Source organism: Triturus cristatus, chromosome 3_2 (genome assembly GCF_964204655.1).
Source record: "Triturus cristatus chromosome 3_2, aTriCri1.1, whole genome shotgun sequence".
Taxonomy (NCBI): Eukaryota; Metazoa; Chordata; class Amphibia; order Caudata; family Salamandridae; genus Triturus; species Triturus cristatus.
In genome coordinates, this window is record NC_140584.1 from 167,055,587 (window position 1) to 167,075,863 (window position 20,277).

The window sequence follows — 20,277 nt, forward strand, 5'->3', positions numbered from 1 at the left end:
TGGCGCACGACGCCGAACGCGGAGCCGCAGACGACGCCTAGCGACGCGCAAGGGGTATTGCTGACGAAAAAATCTTCCGGATCCAGTCTGACGCCTGGGGATATTCTAAGGTGAGGAATCTAACTAACGTGTTTCTTTCAGATATGTGCTTGTCTTCCTCCTTGGGTGTCGCCGACGTCTTGTTTGGAATCTTCTCCGAAGAGATCCAGCATGGAGCCGCTGTGTTGATGTTGCATTTCGTGACGTCAAACTCGTTGGTCACGGAGCGTCTTCTTGGATCAGAACGATTTGCACGCTTCGCAGTCTTGTTCGTCATGCTCCGGGGAGAGACACAATTTGCACACTTCGTGCATGGTCAGTGCGCGGGTACTCGACGTGGCACCTGGGGCAGAATTTAAATGGAGTCTATTTCATCGACTGCGAGCTTGCCCGACGGCCTTCCACAAAGTTTCCGATCGAAAGTGATTTTTTCTGAACCAATACGATATTCGGAGAATGGGAACATGATTGAATAACAATACCATCGAGGGTAAGTGGATTGTGCACGAGGAGAACCGAGAACCGGTGTCAAACCGGAGTGCAGCAATCCATGTTCGAACCCGATGGTGGAAAAAAACAATCTAACAAAGTCGATGCCCATGCGCACCTTCACCGAAAGGAGGAGTCACCTACCTCGAGACTTTTTTGAAGAAAAACAAAGTGCGAATATCCGGACCAAAGACTAGACGGCAGGAGTATGTAAAGCATGTGATCTACACTCACATGCCTCAAACAGCTGGTATTACCACTTTTTTTGGTTTGGCTGCGACCAACGCCATCACTTTTGTGACCACCTGAGAGGCGCTGGTGGGGTCAAAGAGCATGTTAAACTGAAAAGGCTCCTGGCCTACATTGAACTGTAGGTAATGTCTGTGAGACTGCAGGACAGGAGCTTAAAAGTGAGCATGAAGCAGGTTCAAGGCAAACATCCAGTCACTCAGATCCACGGTAGACAGAACTTGGGCCAGTGAGAGCATATTTTAATTTGTCCTTCCGCAGGAAGGAATTCAATTCGGACGGTGAAGATCTAAGATAAAAAGAAGGCCTCTGTCCTTCTTCGACAGGAGGACATAGCTAGAGTAACGATCTATCCCCATTTCCCAGATCGGCACATTATTGATGGCCACTTTGGCTAGTAGAACCTGCACCTCTTGCAGCAAGATGAACAGGTGCTCCTCTAAAAGCTGCTCTGATTTGTGAGGAAGGTGAGGTGTGTGAAAAAAGAATGGTGGGCATACCACTGCTGGACGATCTGGAGGACCCATCTGTCAGAAGTAATGGCCTGCCACCGTCGAAGAAAACGTCTGACCCGGTCTCCTTCCGTTTAGATGTGCCTGCTCAGGGAAAACTAAGGTGGCTTGGAGGCTGACAAGGATATGGTGGAGGAGTGGGTAGAGTGGTATCCTTTGTGACCTGCACAATGTCTGCTTGAATCCCATTCCCTGCCCCAAAAAGATGGGGGTAACTGCTATTGGGGTAGCAGAGTCTGGTGGTCTGTACTCCAGTGCTCTAGAGTAGCCTAGGAAAGGTTGGCCTGCCGAGGACACTGGTGGACAGAGGTTGAAAGGCCCAAGGAACACACTGTGACAGTGCACTCTTTAAAGCTCTCGAGGGCTGTAGAAGCCTTTTTCGGCAATGAGGCGAGACACATCAAATGACATATCCATTAGAGATGCCTGAATGTCCCAGAAAAGCCAGTGTCGGATCCACATATGGCAGTGGAGCATCAAACTAGCAACCACTGCACATCCCAAGCAGTCAGTAGTATCCAAGCCACCCCCATTGACATATTTTGCTGCACCCTATCTGTCTTAGATTGTTTGAGCCAATCAGGCTTGGAACTCCTCCAGGAGCTCGATAGGTCTCAACTGGAGGGCATATAGCTGTCTAAGATACAGACTGCATTGACTGACTTCAATATCAAGGTGGCAGAAGAGAACATCTACCTCCTGAACGCCTCAATCCTTTTGAAATCCATTTCTGGAGGAGTAGTGGGAAACATATTAGGGTGGAATTTGCTGGTGGACACTTGGATCACCAAACTCTTAGTAATCGGGTGCTTCAAGGAAAGGTCTTGGTTATCCAGCGCCGGTCTGTGATGCCTGGCCATCTGCCTGCTTACAAGTGGACAAGAGCAAAGCTTCGCTCAAGTAACCAATAAGTGTGTGAGTCAGACTTTAAAGAAATGGAAGCAAGGGCTTGGATGAGACTGGCCCAGGGTGCAAACCCTCATTGAGGACATTTGTTTTGACTTCAACTGAAAGCAGATGAAGGTCCAGGACCTAAGCTGCAGGTTTAATCACCATGTCAAAAGATGCACCATCCTGCATTGGGGGCAAAAGGGGTGAAAATAACCCTACGTCAGTGAGCCTCTGAGCAAGGGCTTGTGGAAGAGGAAGGGTTTTGTCTGAGTGTATGGGAAAGAAGTATGTCCTGGGCTCACTGTGCCACTGGAAGTAAGATATACCCAGCTGGAGAGCCCATAACAGGGCTGACACCAGTCCTGAGTTGCTTGTGTTTCAGTTAAGGGAGGACCTGGCCTGGCAGTTCGTGCTAGACTGTTCCCATGAGTAACAGGATCAAGACTGATTTGCATGTGGATGGGTACAAGCTGAGGTGGAATAGTGGGCGAACAATTATGGATTGGAATGCGCCCTTGAGCGATTGCTAGTGGCTGAGATTAATTCAAGCATTCCATCCATCACCTTGTTGTTTTTGCACTGAAGGGGAGCACCTACAGAAGCGAACATTTTTTTTCCCAATGGGTTCAGATGCTTGGACACTCTATACTGAGGAATATATAGACTTGTAGCTCCTTTAACAGAGGCAGAACATGCAGTGTAGGATTGGTGCTGAGATATGAATGATCTAAAGATTCCAGCTTGTACATACCCAAAATAGTTCTTGATACTGCAAATGTTGTTCAAGGTTGTCTGATCCATCAGCGCCTCATGAAATTGAATCAATCCTTTCAATGGCTGTTTACTTGAGAAAGTCTTACTAATACTAATGACTTCACCTCAGCAAGATACACTGGAATGGGAAGTGTTTCGTATCCCTTAGAAGCATCTCTTAAAATTAAGCATGATCAGGGAAAAAGCAGCCTGAATTTCATTAACCGGCGAAGTGCCAAGTACAATAAGATCTTGAAGGTCCATAAGTACGTGAGAAATAAAATTTATAGGAGGAAGAAGACTGCATTGTTGACTGTAATTATCCTCAGTATGACTTGCGCTGAGCAGAATTTGAACAAAATTGGAGTCCGAGACAAGCAATTCTTCCATTAGCTGAAAAGATTGCTTTATAGTCACTGATGAAATATCAGGGAACTACATCTGCTACTGAGGTGCCTTGCATTTAGCCTTAACCTGTTCCAACCATTGTATGATGGGCGTTTTAGGAAATGATGTCTTTGCAGATGCCAGAGATTGTGGCACCAAACCAAGAGTCACTAGGCCAGAAGAAGCATGTTAATAGCCATGACTAGGGGCAGCGCTAAATCAGCCCTATGAAATCAAGTAAGTTGTGGCTAAAACCAAGTGTGCCACTTTGGAACCATCTGGAGTTAGGTAAACCTTTGACTTTGACCAGAGAAAGTACATCAGTGGTTCTGGCAAAAAAAAGCCTGCATGGTGTTTCTAAAGGCCCGTATCTCTGACCTGTCTGTGGGAAAAGGTATGGGCTCAAGCATCAGAGTTGGCTCCGAACAGGGGGCAGTACATGTCTCCATTCACTTCTGCTTCTTCTTTTCATGCCTCGAAGCAGAAAGGTCTGTGCTCCTTCTTTTGACATTTGAGAGGTGTAAGGTGGATATGGAATAGAACCATGACCTTCAGCAGGTTATTGTCCTTCTAGAGAGAGACCGTGAGTGACTCTTTGTAGATGCTACCTTCAATTTCACCTCTCTTTCACAAATGGCCTTGGGATAAACTGACTGACATACAGAACATGCTTCTGTGTCATGGCCTGGCCCAAAATAGCATAGGCACTACTTGTGAGAATGCTTTAACCAACACTGATCAGTGACTGATAGAGCAGGACTTAAACCCAGATGCTATAGTAGGAGCCATTTCTTAGAGGTTTACAAAAACACAACAAATATAAAAAGCAATTGTGCGGATCCCATGTCAGTGAGGCGTGGAAAAAACAACTGACATCACTGGGGTGCCTGCACCTTATTTACACGATCCACATCATTTCCAGCACCTCCTCAAACACAGACAAAGATGTTGATGTGTCATGTTGGTTTTTTTTGCAAATGAAACTTCATCTCTCCAAAAAAGAAACACTGTTTTGGCTTACTTATTCATCTAAAAACCACAACACTGCTCATTTTGAGTGCTCTACATTCTGACCAGAGTTCACTTAATGGAGAAACATCTGTTGGTATTCTGTAAACCTCTCCCTTAAAATGGTTGCATTTTTCAAAATTTGCAGAACACAACCTGGTCAGGCTCTGCTTGCTTTTGCTGACTATCAATATTCATTAACATATACATTTTGCCTTTATAGGCCTGTATGATGCTTGTTATGTTTAGCTATCACACTGTGTGACCAATTCATACTTACAGAGACCAGTTTATTATGTTTCCCATGACAAGCAACACCATCCGGTCCTGGAAAAAATGAAAGCATGCAAGTAGTCAGTCAAGGAGATATCTGTGAAACTAACAAACATCACAAAAGAAATGCAGCATAGGCATCCTGCATGCTGTTAAAACAGCAGCTTAGGCACGAGATAAGGATCACAGAAATTAGGATATCTGGAGAAGACGCATTGGAGATTTAGACATTTTGAATCACAGCGATCTTAAGACTGTGTGATTTTGAGCCTAAGCTCTCTCTCAGTGCCTTCTCCTTATTTCTATTTTCTAAAACTGACTAATGCTGAATGCGCTGTTTGAAACTGGGTTCTGTGACTTCCACCTTCAGAATTCTGTGCTTCATTCTCCTACCTGCAGTGTGAAATTAAAAATAACAATGCACCTGATATACCAAAAAACAAGAGAAAATATTGGTTGCAAATAGCAACCAGTTTTTTTCCATAGCCATTGAAGAATTGTATTAACAAAGCTTTGTACGATTAGGTCAGATCGTAAAATTCTGGACCCGGGTGGGTTGCAATCCAACCTACCTCATGAATATTGAAGAAGAAGGTCACACATTGAGAGTCACTCCGGGCTGTGACCGCCCCCAGGGTTGGTGGCCTGCTAGGGTCAACAGACCACCATGTCTGTTATCACCTTTTAATAAAGTAAACTTTTTTTATATTGCAGCTTATTCTACATAAAAGATAAGGGGGCAACAAAGTTTTTTATTTAGATTTCCAAAGTGGAAGGGATCCACTTGGGACCTCTTTCCTTTTACAAATTCCTTACCACTCCAACTTGTAAGTCGGTAATTTTCAATGATTTGCAACCGGATTTTGGTTGCAAAACATTGACATCTCTCATATCGAATCACTATTGGATGTGATGCCTACGGCGGGCCCTTTAATAGCAATTCAGTTTGAAATCACACAGCCATTTTAGGAGTGTAAAACGTACTGACTCTCAAAATAGCCTTAATACATTGAATACAAATTGTTTGTAGTTCGAAACAGTGTTTCAGGCTGTATGTGACAGTAAAAACGTTTGGCACATCTCGCCGGAAGTGCGTATTTATGCAGTGCTTGCCAACAAGCTTTGCAATTTCAGTTGTTACTCTAGGTTATATCAGTGAAACAATTATTTGCCTATTGTATGGACAGGGAAACACAGTTTCCTAGCACATACCCAGAAAACATACAAAACCTGTTTCATATAGTAGGCTGCAAAGTAAAGTCTATAAATTGAGGTACCAGCACACAAACAGACCTATGCTGTACTGACAGTGTTGTGTAGATTGCTTGTGATCACCACTAGAAGCAGCAGACTCACCATGTACATAGGTCCGCTGCATTGTCTGATACAATCTGTGTACACGACATACAGTATTCGCCTGAAGATTCCCGTGTCTGAAAGAGACAACAACCATGGTCAGCAAGTAGGACAAACACATCTATGCTTCCATTCACAGAGATACTGAAGCACTAATTCACTAATTCAGCTCCTCAGGCAGCCCTGCAGCCTATCAAGAAAGCAGTCATCAACACATTTCTTTTCACCTATAGTCACACTCCTATTAACACTTGGGACAGGAATTGTACAAAAAACAGTCTGTAAATCAAACAAGGACCCTCTTGAGGAGGCTTGGAGGGCCAACAAGGAACCTTTTGGGTAAGCTGTGTCATAGAAGGGAGATGCAGGGAGGTAGAACGGCACTATCAGGAAAAGGCTCTGTAACAGAAAGTGCACTGTATGCCCCTAGACACACAGGACACCTTGTGACTCTGTCCATCAGGAAGAAGCATCTAGAGGAGGAGAGATTTGTTGCTTTTTGCCATTACCTACGTCCCCTCTCTAATTTCCTTCCTGTAAGTCCTTCGTCTGCCTATTACTGGCAAAGCAGACATTAAATTTGGAAAAAGAAAACATTTCCTCATCACCTAAATAGCACACAAACATGCCTGACTCCCATCAGATGCTCCAATTCGACTCTTGGTGACAGCAAACCATTAACAAAAAGAATCTGATCTGCAAAACAACCTGGTACAAAACCGTGTCCCAGCCTCAAAACAAAGTACAAGATGATTTGGAAATGCTTGAGTGAACCCCTTCATTCTGGAAGTTAGCGTTATCCGCACCAGAAGTGATGTGGGAAGTGCTTATATAGGCACCACCCCAGCGTGATGATATCCATTTCTTTTTGAGACCTTGCCATGCCAGAAACGCAGAGCCATGAAGAATAATGATGAACTGGTGTACATCACTACAAGCCTCATAAGTGTGGCGCCCTATGTAGAACTTTATTTGCAGAGCAGGGTGGATGGGAGGGTCGTAAAGAATCTGCGACTGGATAGAGTCTTTCGCAGATAAGGCGTTACCAAAGGCATGCCACTTGTTAATCTGAGAGGGAGTTCTAACTGAAGATTCCTAACCTTAGAATGGATACCCAAGCAACACCTCCTCAGAGGAGGGGCTGCTAATAGATTAGGCAAAAAAATACTGCAGGATTGAACGGGCAAAGAGCCCATTACAACAGACCTGACAGTCCTGGTAGTAGTGCTTGGTGAACATGTGCAAAGATTCCCACGTTGCTGCCTGACAGACGTCCAGGATAGGATTTCACAAGCTAACGCAAGGGTTCAGCCTTGTTTCTGGTGGAATGAGTATGCAAACCATTTGGGTTGCCTTTTGGCTAATGCATAACAGATCTTTATACAGAGAACTATCCATCGTGAGATAGTCGGTTTCTACACATGCTTACCTTTCTTCACCCCAACATACCCAATGAACAGTTGACTGTCCAACCGGAATGCTCTACTACGATTAATGTAGAACAACAACGCTCTTTATGGTCCAAGCGGTTGGGTATCTTCTCTTTATTAAAATGGTGAGGCGGAGCAAAGAAAGTAGGCAAGGTGATATTTTGGCCTACATGGAAAGGTGCCATTACCTTTGGAAGGAAGGAAGCACTAGTTCGCAGGACCAGTTCCTCTGGGTAGAATGCTGTGTAGAAAGGGTGCACAGAGTGCTTGCAGTTCGCTGACCCTCCCTGCCGATGTTATGGCCACCAGGAAAGCTGTTTTTATGGTGACAAACCAAAGTGTACAGTTGTGCAATGGCGCGCACATGGGAAACATTAAGACCAGTTTGAGGCTCCATTGGCGCATAATGAATGGCCTTGGAGGAAACAGGTGTTGTAGTTCCTTGAGGAAACGAGTCACAACAGGTGACTTAAACAAAGAAAGTTGGTCCAGAAACCACAAGAAAGCATACATGGCTGAGGCCAGTGAAGGAACAAACAATAAAGATAAGGGTACAGAAAGAGGTTCAATGTTGTTGGATGCACACAAAGTCACAAATTTGTCCCAAAGGCAGGCATATATTGTCTTGGTGGAGGGACGCCTGGCTGTCAAAATAACGTCACAGACTTTGGGAGGAAGGTCAAAAGCTGTCAACGGCCGCAGCTCAATCTCCATGAAGAAGGAGGGTGTGCAGGTTCAGGTACAAGACCCTGCGCTGCAATTGAAAATCCTCCCAAATGGGCAGCCTGATTGGAGGACCAAGGCTCAGTCTTAGGAGTTCAGAATACCACACTTTCTATGCCCAATCCGGAGCCACAAGAATGATTGGGGCCTGGTAGTTCCTGATCTTTTTGAGAACTCTGGGCTGGAGTGGTAACGGTGGAAAGGCGTACAGGAGGCTTGAGCTGAACACAAGACGAAATGCATCTCGGATCGATGGCCACCTTGGAAACTCCAGCATGCAGAACTGTTGACACTACGCCTTCTCGGTTGCGATGAACAGATATAACCAAGGCTCTACCCAGTCTTGCACCACCTCCGGAAGTTGATGCCAATTGTGATCTGCTAAGCATCGACGGATGAGTTTGTCTGCTCTGGCATTCAGAGAGCCCGCCGGATGTTGAACCGCCAGGGCAATGCCCTAAAATTCCAGCCTTGTCTAGAAACGCAGGGCCTTTTGACACAGTGTCCACAACTCCACCCGCCCTCTTTTGGAGTACCACATGGTGGTGGTGTTGTCTGTGAACACATGAACTAGACTTTTCTTGATCATAGGAAAAAAGGCTTTGAATGCCAGTGGGATCACCCGCAGCTCCAGCAGGGTGATATGGAGCAGGGACTCTGGTGGAGACCCGAGTATTGATTCCCACCTCTACCAGATGGCCGCCCCATCCCTTGAGTGATGCTTCCGTCACTCCAGTCATCCCTGGGTGGGAAAGGGAGAGGGGTCTGCCACTGACCCAAAATTAGTTTGCCACCACTGCAGGATTTTTTTTAGTTCCCTCTGAGATGTGAAACCATGTCCCAGAGAGTCCCCTGATGCTGTGGCCAATGGGACTTCAGGCCCTACTGCAGAGCCGGCATATGCCAATGAGCATGGGTTACCAGTAGGATGCAGGAGGCCATGAGGCCTAACAGCCTCAGATTCAGTCTCACCACAATCCAGGATAGAGGCTGAAGGATCAGAATCATAGCCTGAATATTCTGGCCTCGCTGTTTGGGAGGATAAGCCTGAAACTGCACAGTGTCCAGAACAGCTGCGATGAAAGGGAGCATCTGAGAGAGTCAGGTGTCACGTTGGCACATTGATCGTGAACCCTGAGTGCAGGAGGTCCATCGTAGTCTGGAAGCTTGAGAAAACTGCCTAGCCCCCTATCCAGGCAATCTCCGATATGGGCTTGATGTATGCAATAAGACTTGGTTCTCTCTGGTACCTTCTCTGTGAACTTTTTGGTGTTTCCTCCATGAAACCTCATCCAAAAGTCTTATTTTCGTAGATTATGGAGCCTTAAGCTATGCTTTCAGACTCAAAGGTGGAGAAAAATAATCTGAAGATGGCGATCACAAGTGTGAGTTTCCGGGGAGGGCATACGATATCAGAAGAGACTGGCTAAGACGCCAAATGGTGGGATCTTCGACGTCGAAAAACAAAACAGAAAACAGAAAACGGAGAAGGAGTACTAAAAACAGGGGAATACCGGACCCAACTACTAGATGGTGGAATAATGCACAGCATGTGAATCCAGAAAAGATTCACGCTGCAAAAATGTATGAACTTTTATAACTTCAGAACAACGTCCAGGGAGAAAAACCTTAATTGCCATTTGCTATAAGATATTTTTAACTACAAAATAACAACACTTAATGAAGTAAATGCTCCAACAGTGATACAAGCTCAACTTTAACACACTAGTCTGAGTACAATAAGACACATTTATGTGGCAGCAGTGAGTGTTTCTGGAGGAGAGGAGGTAAGGAATTCTTACCCAACTTCCAGCGGCCCATGTAGTAGAGTTGGGAGCTCAGCAGCAATGTGGCAACTATGTGAATCACAGAGAAGATGATCCAGAAAACCAAGTTCCCTTTGCCGAAAACCTAGAGAAATCAATGAATAAAGACATCCTTCAGAAAAGAGGAAGCATATTACAGGATACAAGGTTTGCCTGTGAGCTGGGCCTTGCATGAACAATGTCACCAGAGACATCTGCAGCATCACTTCATGCACACAATTTACATTCAGTTTCTAAAACTTGATATTAAAATTCCCTCATCTGCCAAATCACATAAGGTCATCTTCTAATTCAAATATTGTTGGTTAATCAACTCTGCTAAAAACCTGTAATGCTCATATTACTGCTGTTATAGTCATATAATCTAATTTTACGACTACTTTGCAAGCCTTTACCCATTTTCATGGTAAAAAACAAACTATAAAGTATGCCAAATGTCTTCTACTGTCTTTGCTCCATCCCTGTCCCCCCTCATTCTCTTTACTTTCCAAGTATCTTGCTCTCACCATGGCTTTCTCCTCTTCCCTCCTCCTACCCCTTATATTTCCACCTTTCTTCTAATGATCCTACATTTAATTTCTGGTTTCAAAATTGTTAGCTCCTTCTCTTTTCTTTGGCCAAGTTTGCTTCTCCTCAGATTTGTTGTGAGCGAGGGTGTTAGACTTGGCTTTTTCAGTGGCCTCCTGTTTTTGACCTATTCTCCGTTGGTTTTAGGACTCTGGGCATGTTACCACTGCTAATCAGTCCTAAAATGCATATGCTCTCCATGTAAATTTTTTATATGGATTTGTGTCTCCATGATTGGCTTATTTGATTTACTACTAAGTCTCTAATAATGTGCACATGTGTTCCCAGGGCCTGTGAATCTAATGCTGCTAGTGAGCCTGGAGCACTGATTGTGCACCCACACAAGTAGCCTTTCAAAGGGTTCTCAGACCTGCCACTGCAGTGTCTGCACGCAGTTTTTACTGCCATGTCGAACTGGCAAGTGCACCCATGCTTCCCTTCTCTTCATGTAAGGCACCCCTATGATAGGTCCAAGGTACTCCCATGTGCAGGGTGCAGTGTATGTGAAAGTTAGGACATGTGTGTGTGACATGTCCTGATAGTGAAATACTGTGTATTTCGTTTTTCACTATTGAAAGGCTGTCTGTCCCAAAGGCTTTTTTTTTTTTACCACATAAGAAGAAAAAAAAGGGGTGGGAGGAAAGTAAGTCCTACTCCAACCTCCTATATAATGCCATAAATACACAACAAGGAAGTAGGACTCAAAACTAGATCGCTGTGAATTAACAAGGTCCCTGGGAGGATACCCAAGTGTATAAAACTGCCCTCACACACAGCAAGCTGTGTCATGCTTCATCATAGAGCTGTGAACACATCTCCATGCTAGCCAACGCTGGAGGTGGACCAATAGGGAAGGGGAAGACCGTATAACACAAAGAAAAAAATGCAGAACAAGGGATGAAAGTATGTGAATAAAGGTGCAGAAATAGTGGTATAAAACTGGATTAAAGGATGTCCTCAATTCAACTTTAATTATGGACTCCCTTGACCAGAGTAAAAGAAAAGGCCACTAATATGACCAGTGGATGCAGGTAAGGTGAATTGTAATGAATCACCTACCCCTCTACTCTGCAAGTAAATGTCGACATGTTTCAGCCGAATCACAGGATTAAATTAATCATTACCACGGCTTTCTCCGGGACTTCACATCAAGGAGGAGATCCCAAAAGAATAGACCCTAACCCCTCAGTCCAGGAGTAGGGAATAGGCACCCCTACTTAAGGATTATTACCTACTCATCTGTAGGGATGATTTCCATGGGGAACCGAGTGTATTGAAGTTCAATACTCGAAATGGTGGAGGAGTGAGAACAACTTCCTGTAGTCAAACTTACGTCAAGATGAGTTGTTGGCCCCCTGCGTTCCCTCCCGTCGCTGTGTAGGTCCCATAGGCTTAACATGGGAGTTTACTTGCAACATTTTACAAGCATAACTCTCCATTGGGATAAGATAGAGAAATGTTGTTTAGTAGGCCTGAACTCAGAATTTAAAAAAACATCTTTTAGTGAAGATGATTTTTATGTTGTGTGTTTGAAAATGGCACTTTTAGAAAGTGGGCATTTTCTTGCTTAACCATCCTGTGTGCCTCTGCCTTTTGTGTATTCCCTGTTTAGAGTAAGAGGAGCAGGGTGACTCATAGCCAGACTGAATAGGCCTGGCTGCACTTAGAGTGGTGGGAGGAGTTGTCACTTGCACCTGAATGAACTGGGGCAGCCTTCCATAAAGTTATCTCCACCTCCTGTGGTGAACCTGCCTGAGTCACGCTGAACTGGTTTATGTGTGTCAGAGGAACTTTGTTTGTACCAACTTCAAAGGAAAATGTGGAATAAATATGGGAACCCTGACCCCAGAACTTTTTATTACTGCTGGTCTAACGTACCTGCCAGGAAGAGGAGCTGGAAGAGCTGTGAGGAAAGATTACCACTTTGCTGCATGCTTTGCTGGGTTAGCCTGCAATTGCTGCTTCTGTCTTGGGCAGAGAAAGCACTGGATTGTTCTTTCTGCAACCTAAGTATCTCTAAGGGGTTCATGTAGAGCTTGCCTCCTGTTGGAAGTCTCAGGGAAATTAAAGATTTCAACATCTTCGGAGTACCGCCTTCGGGACAGTGTCTTTCAGTGGCCACAGAGGGAAACCGCAGTCCAAGGCTGTCAACGAGTCCGCCGGCGGTTCCGTGACCATAAGGCACCGCAGAGGACACCACCGCAAAGGGCACAGCCGCACTTCGCAACCCTGGTCTCATCGATGACGACATCTGCCGCCGCCACTGAGCAGCTGATGCACCGCGACCTGTGGGCACTGCACTGTCTTGCTTCACTCTGCTGCACCGCACACCGCACCACTCCGCTTCACACCACAGCCTCGAGGTCTGCCACAGGTGGCCCGCACCGCTGCGGTCGCCCAGAATAAAAAGGTACTGTTTTGAGGATCTTCTGACACTGCAATCGGCAAGGAACCGTTGGATTTGGGTGTCACAACACCAAGATAGCCTTTGAAGGAGCTACCAACTTCAAAGAATCGTATTTAAAGTCTAGTTTTGCATTATTCCCATTTTGATCACTGTATGTTGGATTGTTATCGTTTTGGTCTTGTTTTACATAGATAAACATGGATATATATCTAAAACTGGTGTGGCGTCCTTTTGTAGTGTTTTTACTGTATTACTGTTGGTTATATGCAAAGGCTTTGCACACTGCCTCTGAGATAAGCCTGACTGCTCGTGCCAAGGTACCAAGAGGGTGAGCAGGGGTTAATTTAGATGTGTAACTGCCTTATGCCGACTAGAGTGGTGGAGTCTGATTGGCTTAGCTGCATACCCTAGCCAGACAGAAAACCCATTTCAAACAGAGGAAAAATCAGGCTCTCCGGCTCCCGTGCATCCAATCAGTGAACGAGCAAACATGCTTTCACAGTGCAGTGTTGGCTCACACAATGGATTTCCTGACTCCAACCCTTAAGACTTAGCACCCTGTTGCATGTGCAACATGCTGACAGAAAAGGAGAGCCAAGTCAGTATGTAGTCAAGAAGATTATGGAGGAAAACAAACTGTGCCTATGAAAACACCATACTCACTTCTCCAGAAGAAACCTAGCAGGAAACAAGGCCAGACAAAGGTATAATGCCCAACAAACCTCTCTTCAATTCATAACATTAACACTCCCATTACCATCCCTACTGCAGTCACGAGTGCAAGATTACCATCAAGGAAAGAAGCTCACCACACCGAGGACGGAGAAGAATATGACAAAGGCAAGGCAGGCATAGGCACTGTAGGCACTGGCGTTGATGTCAGAGTGCCGCTTCTGGTACAGCTTCAGCATGCAGAGGCCTGCAATCATGTACATGAACGAGGTGTCTGCAGATTTAGAAAAAAAGCAGGGAGAGAGGTCAATAGGAAAGGGATGTGGATACTAGGAAGTAAAGAACAAGTTACTTACCTTCGGTAACACTTTTTCTGGTGAATACAGTATCTGCCTGTGGATTCCTCACCTTGTGAATATCCCCTACGCCAGCAACATTCGGAAACTTTTGTAGCAGTCCAATCTGATGAGGTCAAAGACGACGTCACAGAAACACGGCTCCACTCGCGACTCCGCTGACGTCACCGGCTCCATAAGAAGACCTCGTCAGCGTGAGGACGTCAGTTCTGCCCTTTTTTCCGTGCCTTCGAGGCACACGGACGGACTGATAGCAATATATGCACAGTACATAGTATACAAATCAACACACCCAGTGTGGAGAATAAATAGGAAGGCAAAAGAAATAGCACAATGCCTTTGACAATAATAAATACACTTTTGAAACACCATCATTAAAAATTGCAGGTATACAAGGGTGGACAACGGGGAGGCGGGTGGGTCAGTGAGGAATCCACAGGCAGATACTGTATCCACCAGAAAAAGCGTTACCGAAGGTAAGTAACTTGTTCATACAGAGCATTCCCAGCAACAATAAGGCTTGCCCTGTATTTGGCATTTAATACAGGTGTAACAGATTTCATGGAAAAAAAAGCCCATTTGATCCAGTTTAGAGAGCAACTGTTCGGCGTCACTCTTCTGATGGATACATCTGCCAGTGGGTTCCTCACCTTGTGAAAAGATTCCCACAGCAGTCCCACTCCCGGAGGAGGGTGTCCACCCTTCTATACCAGAAAGTCCTGAACGAGCAAAGTGTCCGTCCCTCCTCACCTCGGAATCCAAGCAGTAACGCTTCGCAAAAGTGTGGCGGGAGGCCCAAGTTGCCGCCCTACAAATGTCCTCCACAGGAACACCTCTCGACAAAGCAGAAGTGGAAGATTTGGCTCTAGTACAATGAGCCCTTAAACCCTCTGGAGGTTCCTTACCAGCCAAAGAGTAGCATATCTTGATGCACAAGACAATCCATCTGGAAAGGGTGCGCTTGTGCACCGCTCTGCCTTTCCTGCAGCCAACAAAGCCCACGAAGAGCTGGTCATCAACTCAAAAGTTTTTTGTCCTGTCCAGGTAGAAGCTCACCGCCCTCTTAGGGTCCAAGCGGTGAAGCCGCTCCTCCTCCTTGGAAGGGTGAGGGGGAGGATAGAAGGTAGGGAGGATAATGGATTGCCCCAGATGGAAAGGAGTTACCACCTTAGGCAAAAAAGCAGTCCTGGTCCTGAGGACCATTCTTTCAGCATGAATGGTCAAGAACAGGGGTTTTGAACTCAGAGCTTGAAGCTCACTTACCCTCCTTGCCGAGGTGATCGCAATGAGAAAAACCGTCTTGAAAGACAACAGTCTCAAGCGACACTTGTGTAAAGGTTCGAAGGGAGAACCCATCAGATAAGTTAAGACAAGATTTAAGTCCCATTGAGGCACAATAAAAGGAGTAGGAGTAAACTTGTTTGTAAGGCCTTTCAGAAATCGTAAAACAATAGGCGATTTGAACAAAGACGGCTGATGCGGCAAGCAAAGGAATGCCGACAAAGCCGATAAGTATCCCTTTACAGTGGCTACAGCAAAACCTTGCTGAGCAAGAGAAAGGGCAAACTGCAGAATGTCAGATAAAGGAGCCCTCAAAGGATCAATTGACTTCGCCCCACACCAGAGCTAACATTTAGACCACCTATAGGAAAAGACAGATTTGGTGGAATGACCTCTGGCAGACAAAATTACATCTACAACATCTGGCGGGAGAGAAAAAGAACTCAGGTTGCCCCGTTCAATCTCCAGGCATGAAGGTGTAAGCTCTGGAGGTGGGGGTATAGAACCTGCCCCTCCGAGTGCGAGAGGAGGTCTGCCCTCAGAGGTAGACGGAGCAGAGGGCACGAGGAGAGGTGGAGAAGATCCATATACCACACCCTTCTTGGCCAATCCGGGGCGATCAATATAACTTGGGCCTGGTCTTGGCGAATCTTCCTCAGAACCCGAGGAATCAAGGGTATGGGAGGAAACGCGTAAAGGAGTTGTGAGCCCCAACTCAACTGAAACGCGTCCCCCAAAGCTCCCTGCATTGGATACTGGAGACTGCAGAATGACGGGCAATGAGAGTTCTCGCGAGTGGCAAACAGGTCCACCCGAGGAGTTCCCCACATCCGAAAGACGTGACGAACCACCTCTGGATGATGCCTCCACTCGTGGTCAGCGGAGCACTGCCGACTGAGACTGTCTGCACGTACGTTCAGAACCCCGGCCAGATGATTTGCCATCAGACAAATCTGATGATCCTGAGCCCAGGACCAGAGACGCAGAGCCATTCTGCGGAGACAAAGAGACCCTACTCCTCCCTGTTTGTTGACATACCACATCGCGGTAGTGTTGTCCGTCAAGACTTGAACCGACTGACCGCGAAGGGAAGGGAGAAAGGCCTTGAGCGCCAAACGTATCGCCCGCAATTCCAGAGGGTTGATGTGAAGCAACCTTTCCTCTGGAGACCAAAGACCCTTGATCTCCAGATCCCCCAGATGTGCGCCCCACCCTAGGGAAGAGGCATCCGTTATCACTGTTGCTACCGATGGAGGTAGAGACAGATTGCCCTCCACCAAGACAGATCCGCTGCAGCTTCTCCGGAGATCCTCGCAGACTCCCTGAGATCTCCTTTGTGCTGATACTACTGCCTGCGGAGGCACCACTGGAGGGCCCTCATGTGCCAGCGTGCATGGTTGACCAACAGAATGCAGGAAGCAAACAGACCGAGCAGGTTAAGGACCTTCAGGACTGGAACAACCGCTCCATTGTAAAACAAGGGAATCATTTCCTGTATGTCGAGAATCCGTTGTGGAGGTGGGAATGCCCGACACACAGTAGTGCCCAGTACCGCCCCTATGAACAGGTTGTGCTGAGAGGGCACCTGGTGAGATTTGGGTACGTTTATCGTAAAACCCAATTTGTGCTACAGCTGAGTTGTAACCTGCAGATGATGAAGCACCTTCTCTGACGACTCCGCTTTGATCAGCCAGTCGTTCAGATAGGGGAAAACTGAAATCCCCGACCTTCTGAGATGGGCTGCCACCACCTTCGTGAAGACTCGAGGTGCAGTAGTAAGACCAAACGGAAGGACCGCAAACTGGTAATGCTACGACCCTACCGTAAACCGGAGATACTTCCTGTGCGACTTCAGGATGGGGATGTGGAAATACGTATCCTGCAAATCGATCGACACCATCCAGTCCTCCTGATGCAGCGCTTGAAGAACCTGCGCAAGGGTGAGCATCTTGAACCTCTCTTGCTTCAGAAAAAGATTCAAGATCCTGAGGTCCAATATTGGACGCAATCTGCCGTCCTTTTTCGGAATCAAGAAACACCGGGAGTAGCATCTCTGACCCCTCTCCTGCTCTGGAACCACCTCTATCGCACCTTTTTTTAGTAACGTCAGGACTTCCTCCTGCAGGAGAAAACGGTGACCCTCTGAGCAAGCCCCTTGACAAGGAGGGTAATTTGGAGGAAATTCCCGAAAGGGAAGGGCGTACCCATTTTCTACAAGATCTAGAACCCAAAGTGTAGTAACCAATTCCCAATCTTGTAGAAAATGGGTAAGCCGGCCCCCCACAGGACCAGCATGATCCAGAATGGTGGATCTAGGGCTGCTTTGCAGTGTTGAGAGGGGCTGAGGAGGAGGAGGAGGAGGAGGAGAGCTGACGACCTTGAGTGTGACCTCTGACTCTGCCTCTGTAGCTCTTATACAGAGTGCTTTGCTGCTGTTGCTGCTGCTGGGGCTATCTGTAAGAACAAAAGGTTGACCTCCCGAAGCCCCTGTACCTCTTGAACGAACCCCTTGGCTGAGATTGAAGGCCCAAAGATTTAGCCGTGGCCTTACTCTCTTTAAATCTTTCAAGCGCAGCATCCGCTTTCTTGCCAAAAAGTCCAATAGCGTTGACTGGACATCAGGGGAGAATTCTGAAGATTTAAGCCACGCACTCCTCCTGGTGGCAACAGATGATCCCATGACTCTTGAAACTGAGTCAGCTGTATCCAAGCCACTTTGGATCACCTGACATGCCGCTGCTTGGGTATCCAAAAGGACCTCATTGAAACTTATCCTATCCTCTTCTGACAGCTTTGGGGCCAGCTGCTTTGCTGAGTCCATAAGAGCATGGATATAGTGGCCCAAAAGACAGGTGGCATTTGTCGATTTAAGGGCCATGCTGGCAGAAAAGAAGACCTTCTTGGCCGACTGATCCAATTTCTTCGCTTCCCTGTCACTCGGGACTTGGGCAAAAGAACCTGATGACTTTCTGGAACAGGCAGCCTGGACCACCAGACTCTCCGGAGATGGGTGAGATGTCAAAATGTCTGGGTCCCCCGGAGCTGCCCTATACCTCCTGGCAATAACTTTAGAAACTGCCGGAGCAGAATAGGGCTTACGCCACACCTCCATTACTGGCTCTATAATAGCATCATTTAAAGGGAGTAAAGGCTCCGAAACAGTAGAAGGAGAGTGCAGAACTTCTGTTAGGATGTTAGGCTTGAACTCTGCAGAAGGCAACTGCAGATCTAAAAGTTCAGCCGCCTTCTTTATAACAGCATGGTATGGTGCCACATCCTTTGAAGGAGCATCAGAAGGAGGAGTAATCTCCCATTCAGGTGATAAGTCCAGGCCACTAGCCTCCTTCAACTCAAACACATCGTCCGACTCCATCAACTCACCTTCTTCCACTTCCTCCATCTGGTACCTCTGTTCCTCTAGTACCCTTTGGGCCTCCCTCCTAGACCTGATCCTCACAACCGGAGTCGGCTGAGCCGTGACCGAATCCGACGGCGCCGGAGCCGGCGTCACGCGTGGATCCAAAGGAACTGCCGGCGTCGAACGAGGTCGAGTCGGCGCCGGTGAAGAAGGGAGCGGCGTCGATGTCCTCGGCGCCGGTAGATGCCAAGACGGCGTCGCTGGAAAAAATGGCATGAAGGATAAGCTTGGAGAACTCCCAAACTGAAGGCCATAGGACCCATAGGACCCGAAGGTGCACCAGAGGGGTACATGGCTCTGGAGAAAACTCCGTACATCGCATTAAGATAATGCGTAGGGTCCTGACCTAGTCCTGGAAACGCAGGATATTGTTCAGGCATCACCGGACTCGGGCCGACCGGCGCCGACGGTGGAATCAACGGAGCGAAGGCTCACCCGGAGCAGAAGGTTCCTCACACGGAACCGGAGAAGAAGCTGGAGCCGGAGATGGAGCCGGGGACGGAGAATGCTCCGGTGAAGCCGCAGGTGACGAGGAGGCCAATAGGAGAATCAGGAACAGGCGAAGGAGATACAAAGTCCTTACGGCGTCGGGAGGGCGATGTCGATCTCGGAGTCGCATCCCTATCTGAGTGATGTCGAGAAGAGTGCCTCTTCTTTTTCTTGTGCTTCTTAGACTTAGAAGCATGCCCCAAAGTCGACTTCGACGCCGACCTCGACCTTCTCCGGCCTCTTTTTTCCTTCTTCATCCTTGCGATTAACAATTTCGCTTCCCTCTCCTTAAGAGCCTCGGAGCTCATCTTGCGACAGCAAGAACATCCTTCCACATCATGGTCCGAAGACAGGCACCACACGCAGTCTTCATGCGGATCCGTTATCGACATGTGTTTCCCACATTCAAGACAAGGTTTAAATCCAGACTTCTACGTCGACATTTCAGCAGAAGAAGAGAGAGAGAGAAACCAGCTGAAGACAAATTAACAAGAATAGCGCCAGAGAGAGAGTCCCGAAAGCCATTGGCATCGACGGCGTGGAAAAAAGGGAACTGACGTCATCACGCCGATGAGGTCTTCTTATGGAGCCTGTGACGTCAGCGGAGTCGCAAGCGGAGCCGTGTCTGTGACGTCGTCTTCGACCTTATCGGCGTGGACTGCTACAAAAGTTTCCGAATGTTGCTGGCGCAGGGGATATTCACAAGGTTAGGAATCCACTGGCAGATGTATCCATCAGAAAAAGAAAGACCATTGTTTTATGAATGTATGATTTTACATATGAAGACATGTATGCTGTCTTCTCTTCCCTGAGTCCTAACAGTAAATATATATACACCTTATGTCAGTGGTTCCAAACTATTTTGACCAGTGGCTCCCTTGAGCCATTGGCCATTGCCCATGGCTCCCTACTGTCACTTTTTTGGAGGCTGGCCGGATGTAAGCCCGGCCTCGGAAGCATTTTTCTCCCTGAAAGTAATTGGGATGAAGCTGATGAAGGTATTAGAATCATGCAGGGTGTTTTGTATAACTAAGGCGGCGCCTCTAATAAAATATTCCTAGTTACACTTCTTTGACCATGCCTTTTTTAGAGTACCCTCTCAAACGTTTTTGCTCCCACTTACAGTGCTAGATAGCACCTTTATGCATGTA

The 20,277-nt window shown here is 46.8% G+C and overlaps 1 protein-coding gene across 4 annotated transcripts in view; it reads right to left on the reverse strand.

The window, feature by feature from the left end:
* The window catches only part of SIDT2 (SID1 transmembrane family member 2), a 230,618-nt gene that overhangs the window by 26,199 nt on the left and 184,142 nt on the right, over positions 1-20,277 (reverse strand). For all 4 annotated transcript variants that reach the window (XM_085647455.1, XM_085647453.1, XM_085647454.1 and 1 more), the window contains 4 exons: positions 13,720-13,856; positions 9,913-10,021; positions 5,958-6,034; positions 4,609-4,655 (listed from right to left, as the gene is read on the reverse strand). In XM_085647455.1, the coding sequence (XP_085503581.1) occupies positions 4,609-4,655; positions 5,958-6,034; positions 9,913-10,021; positions 13,720-13,856 (370 nt within the window). The remainder of the gene's footprint in view (positions 1-4,608; positions 4,656-5,957; positions 6,035-9,912; positions 10,022-13,719; positions 13,857-20,277) is intronic.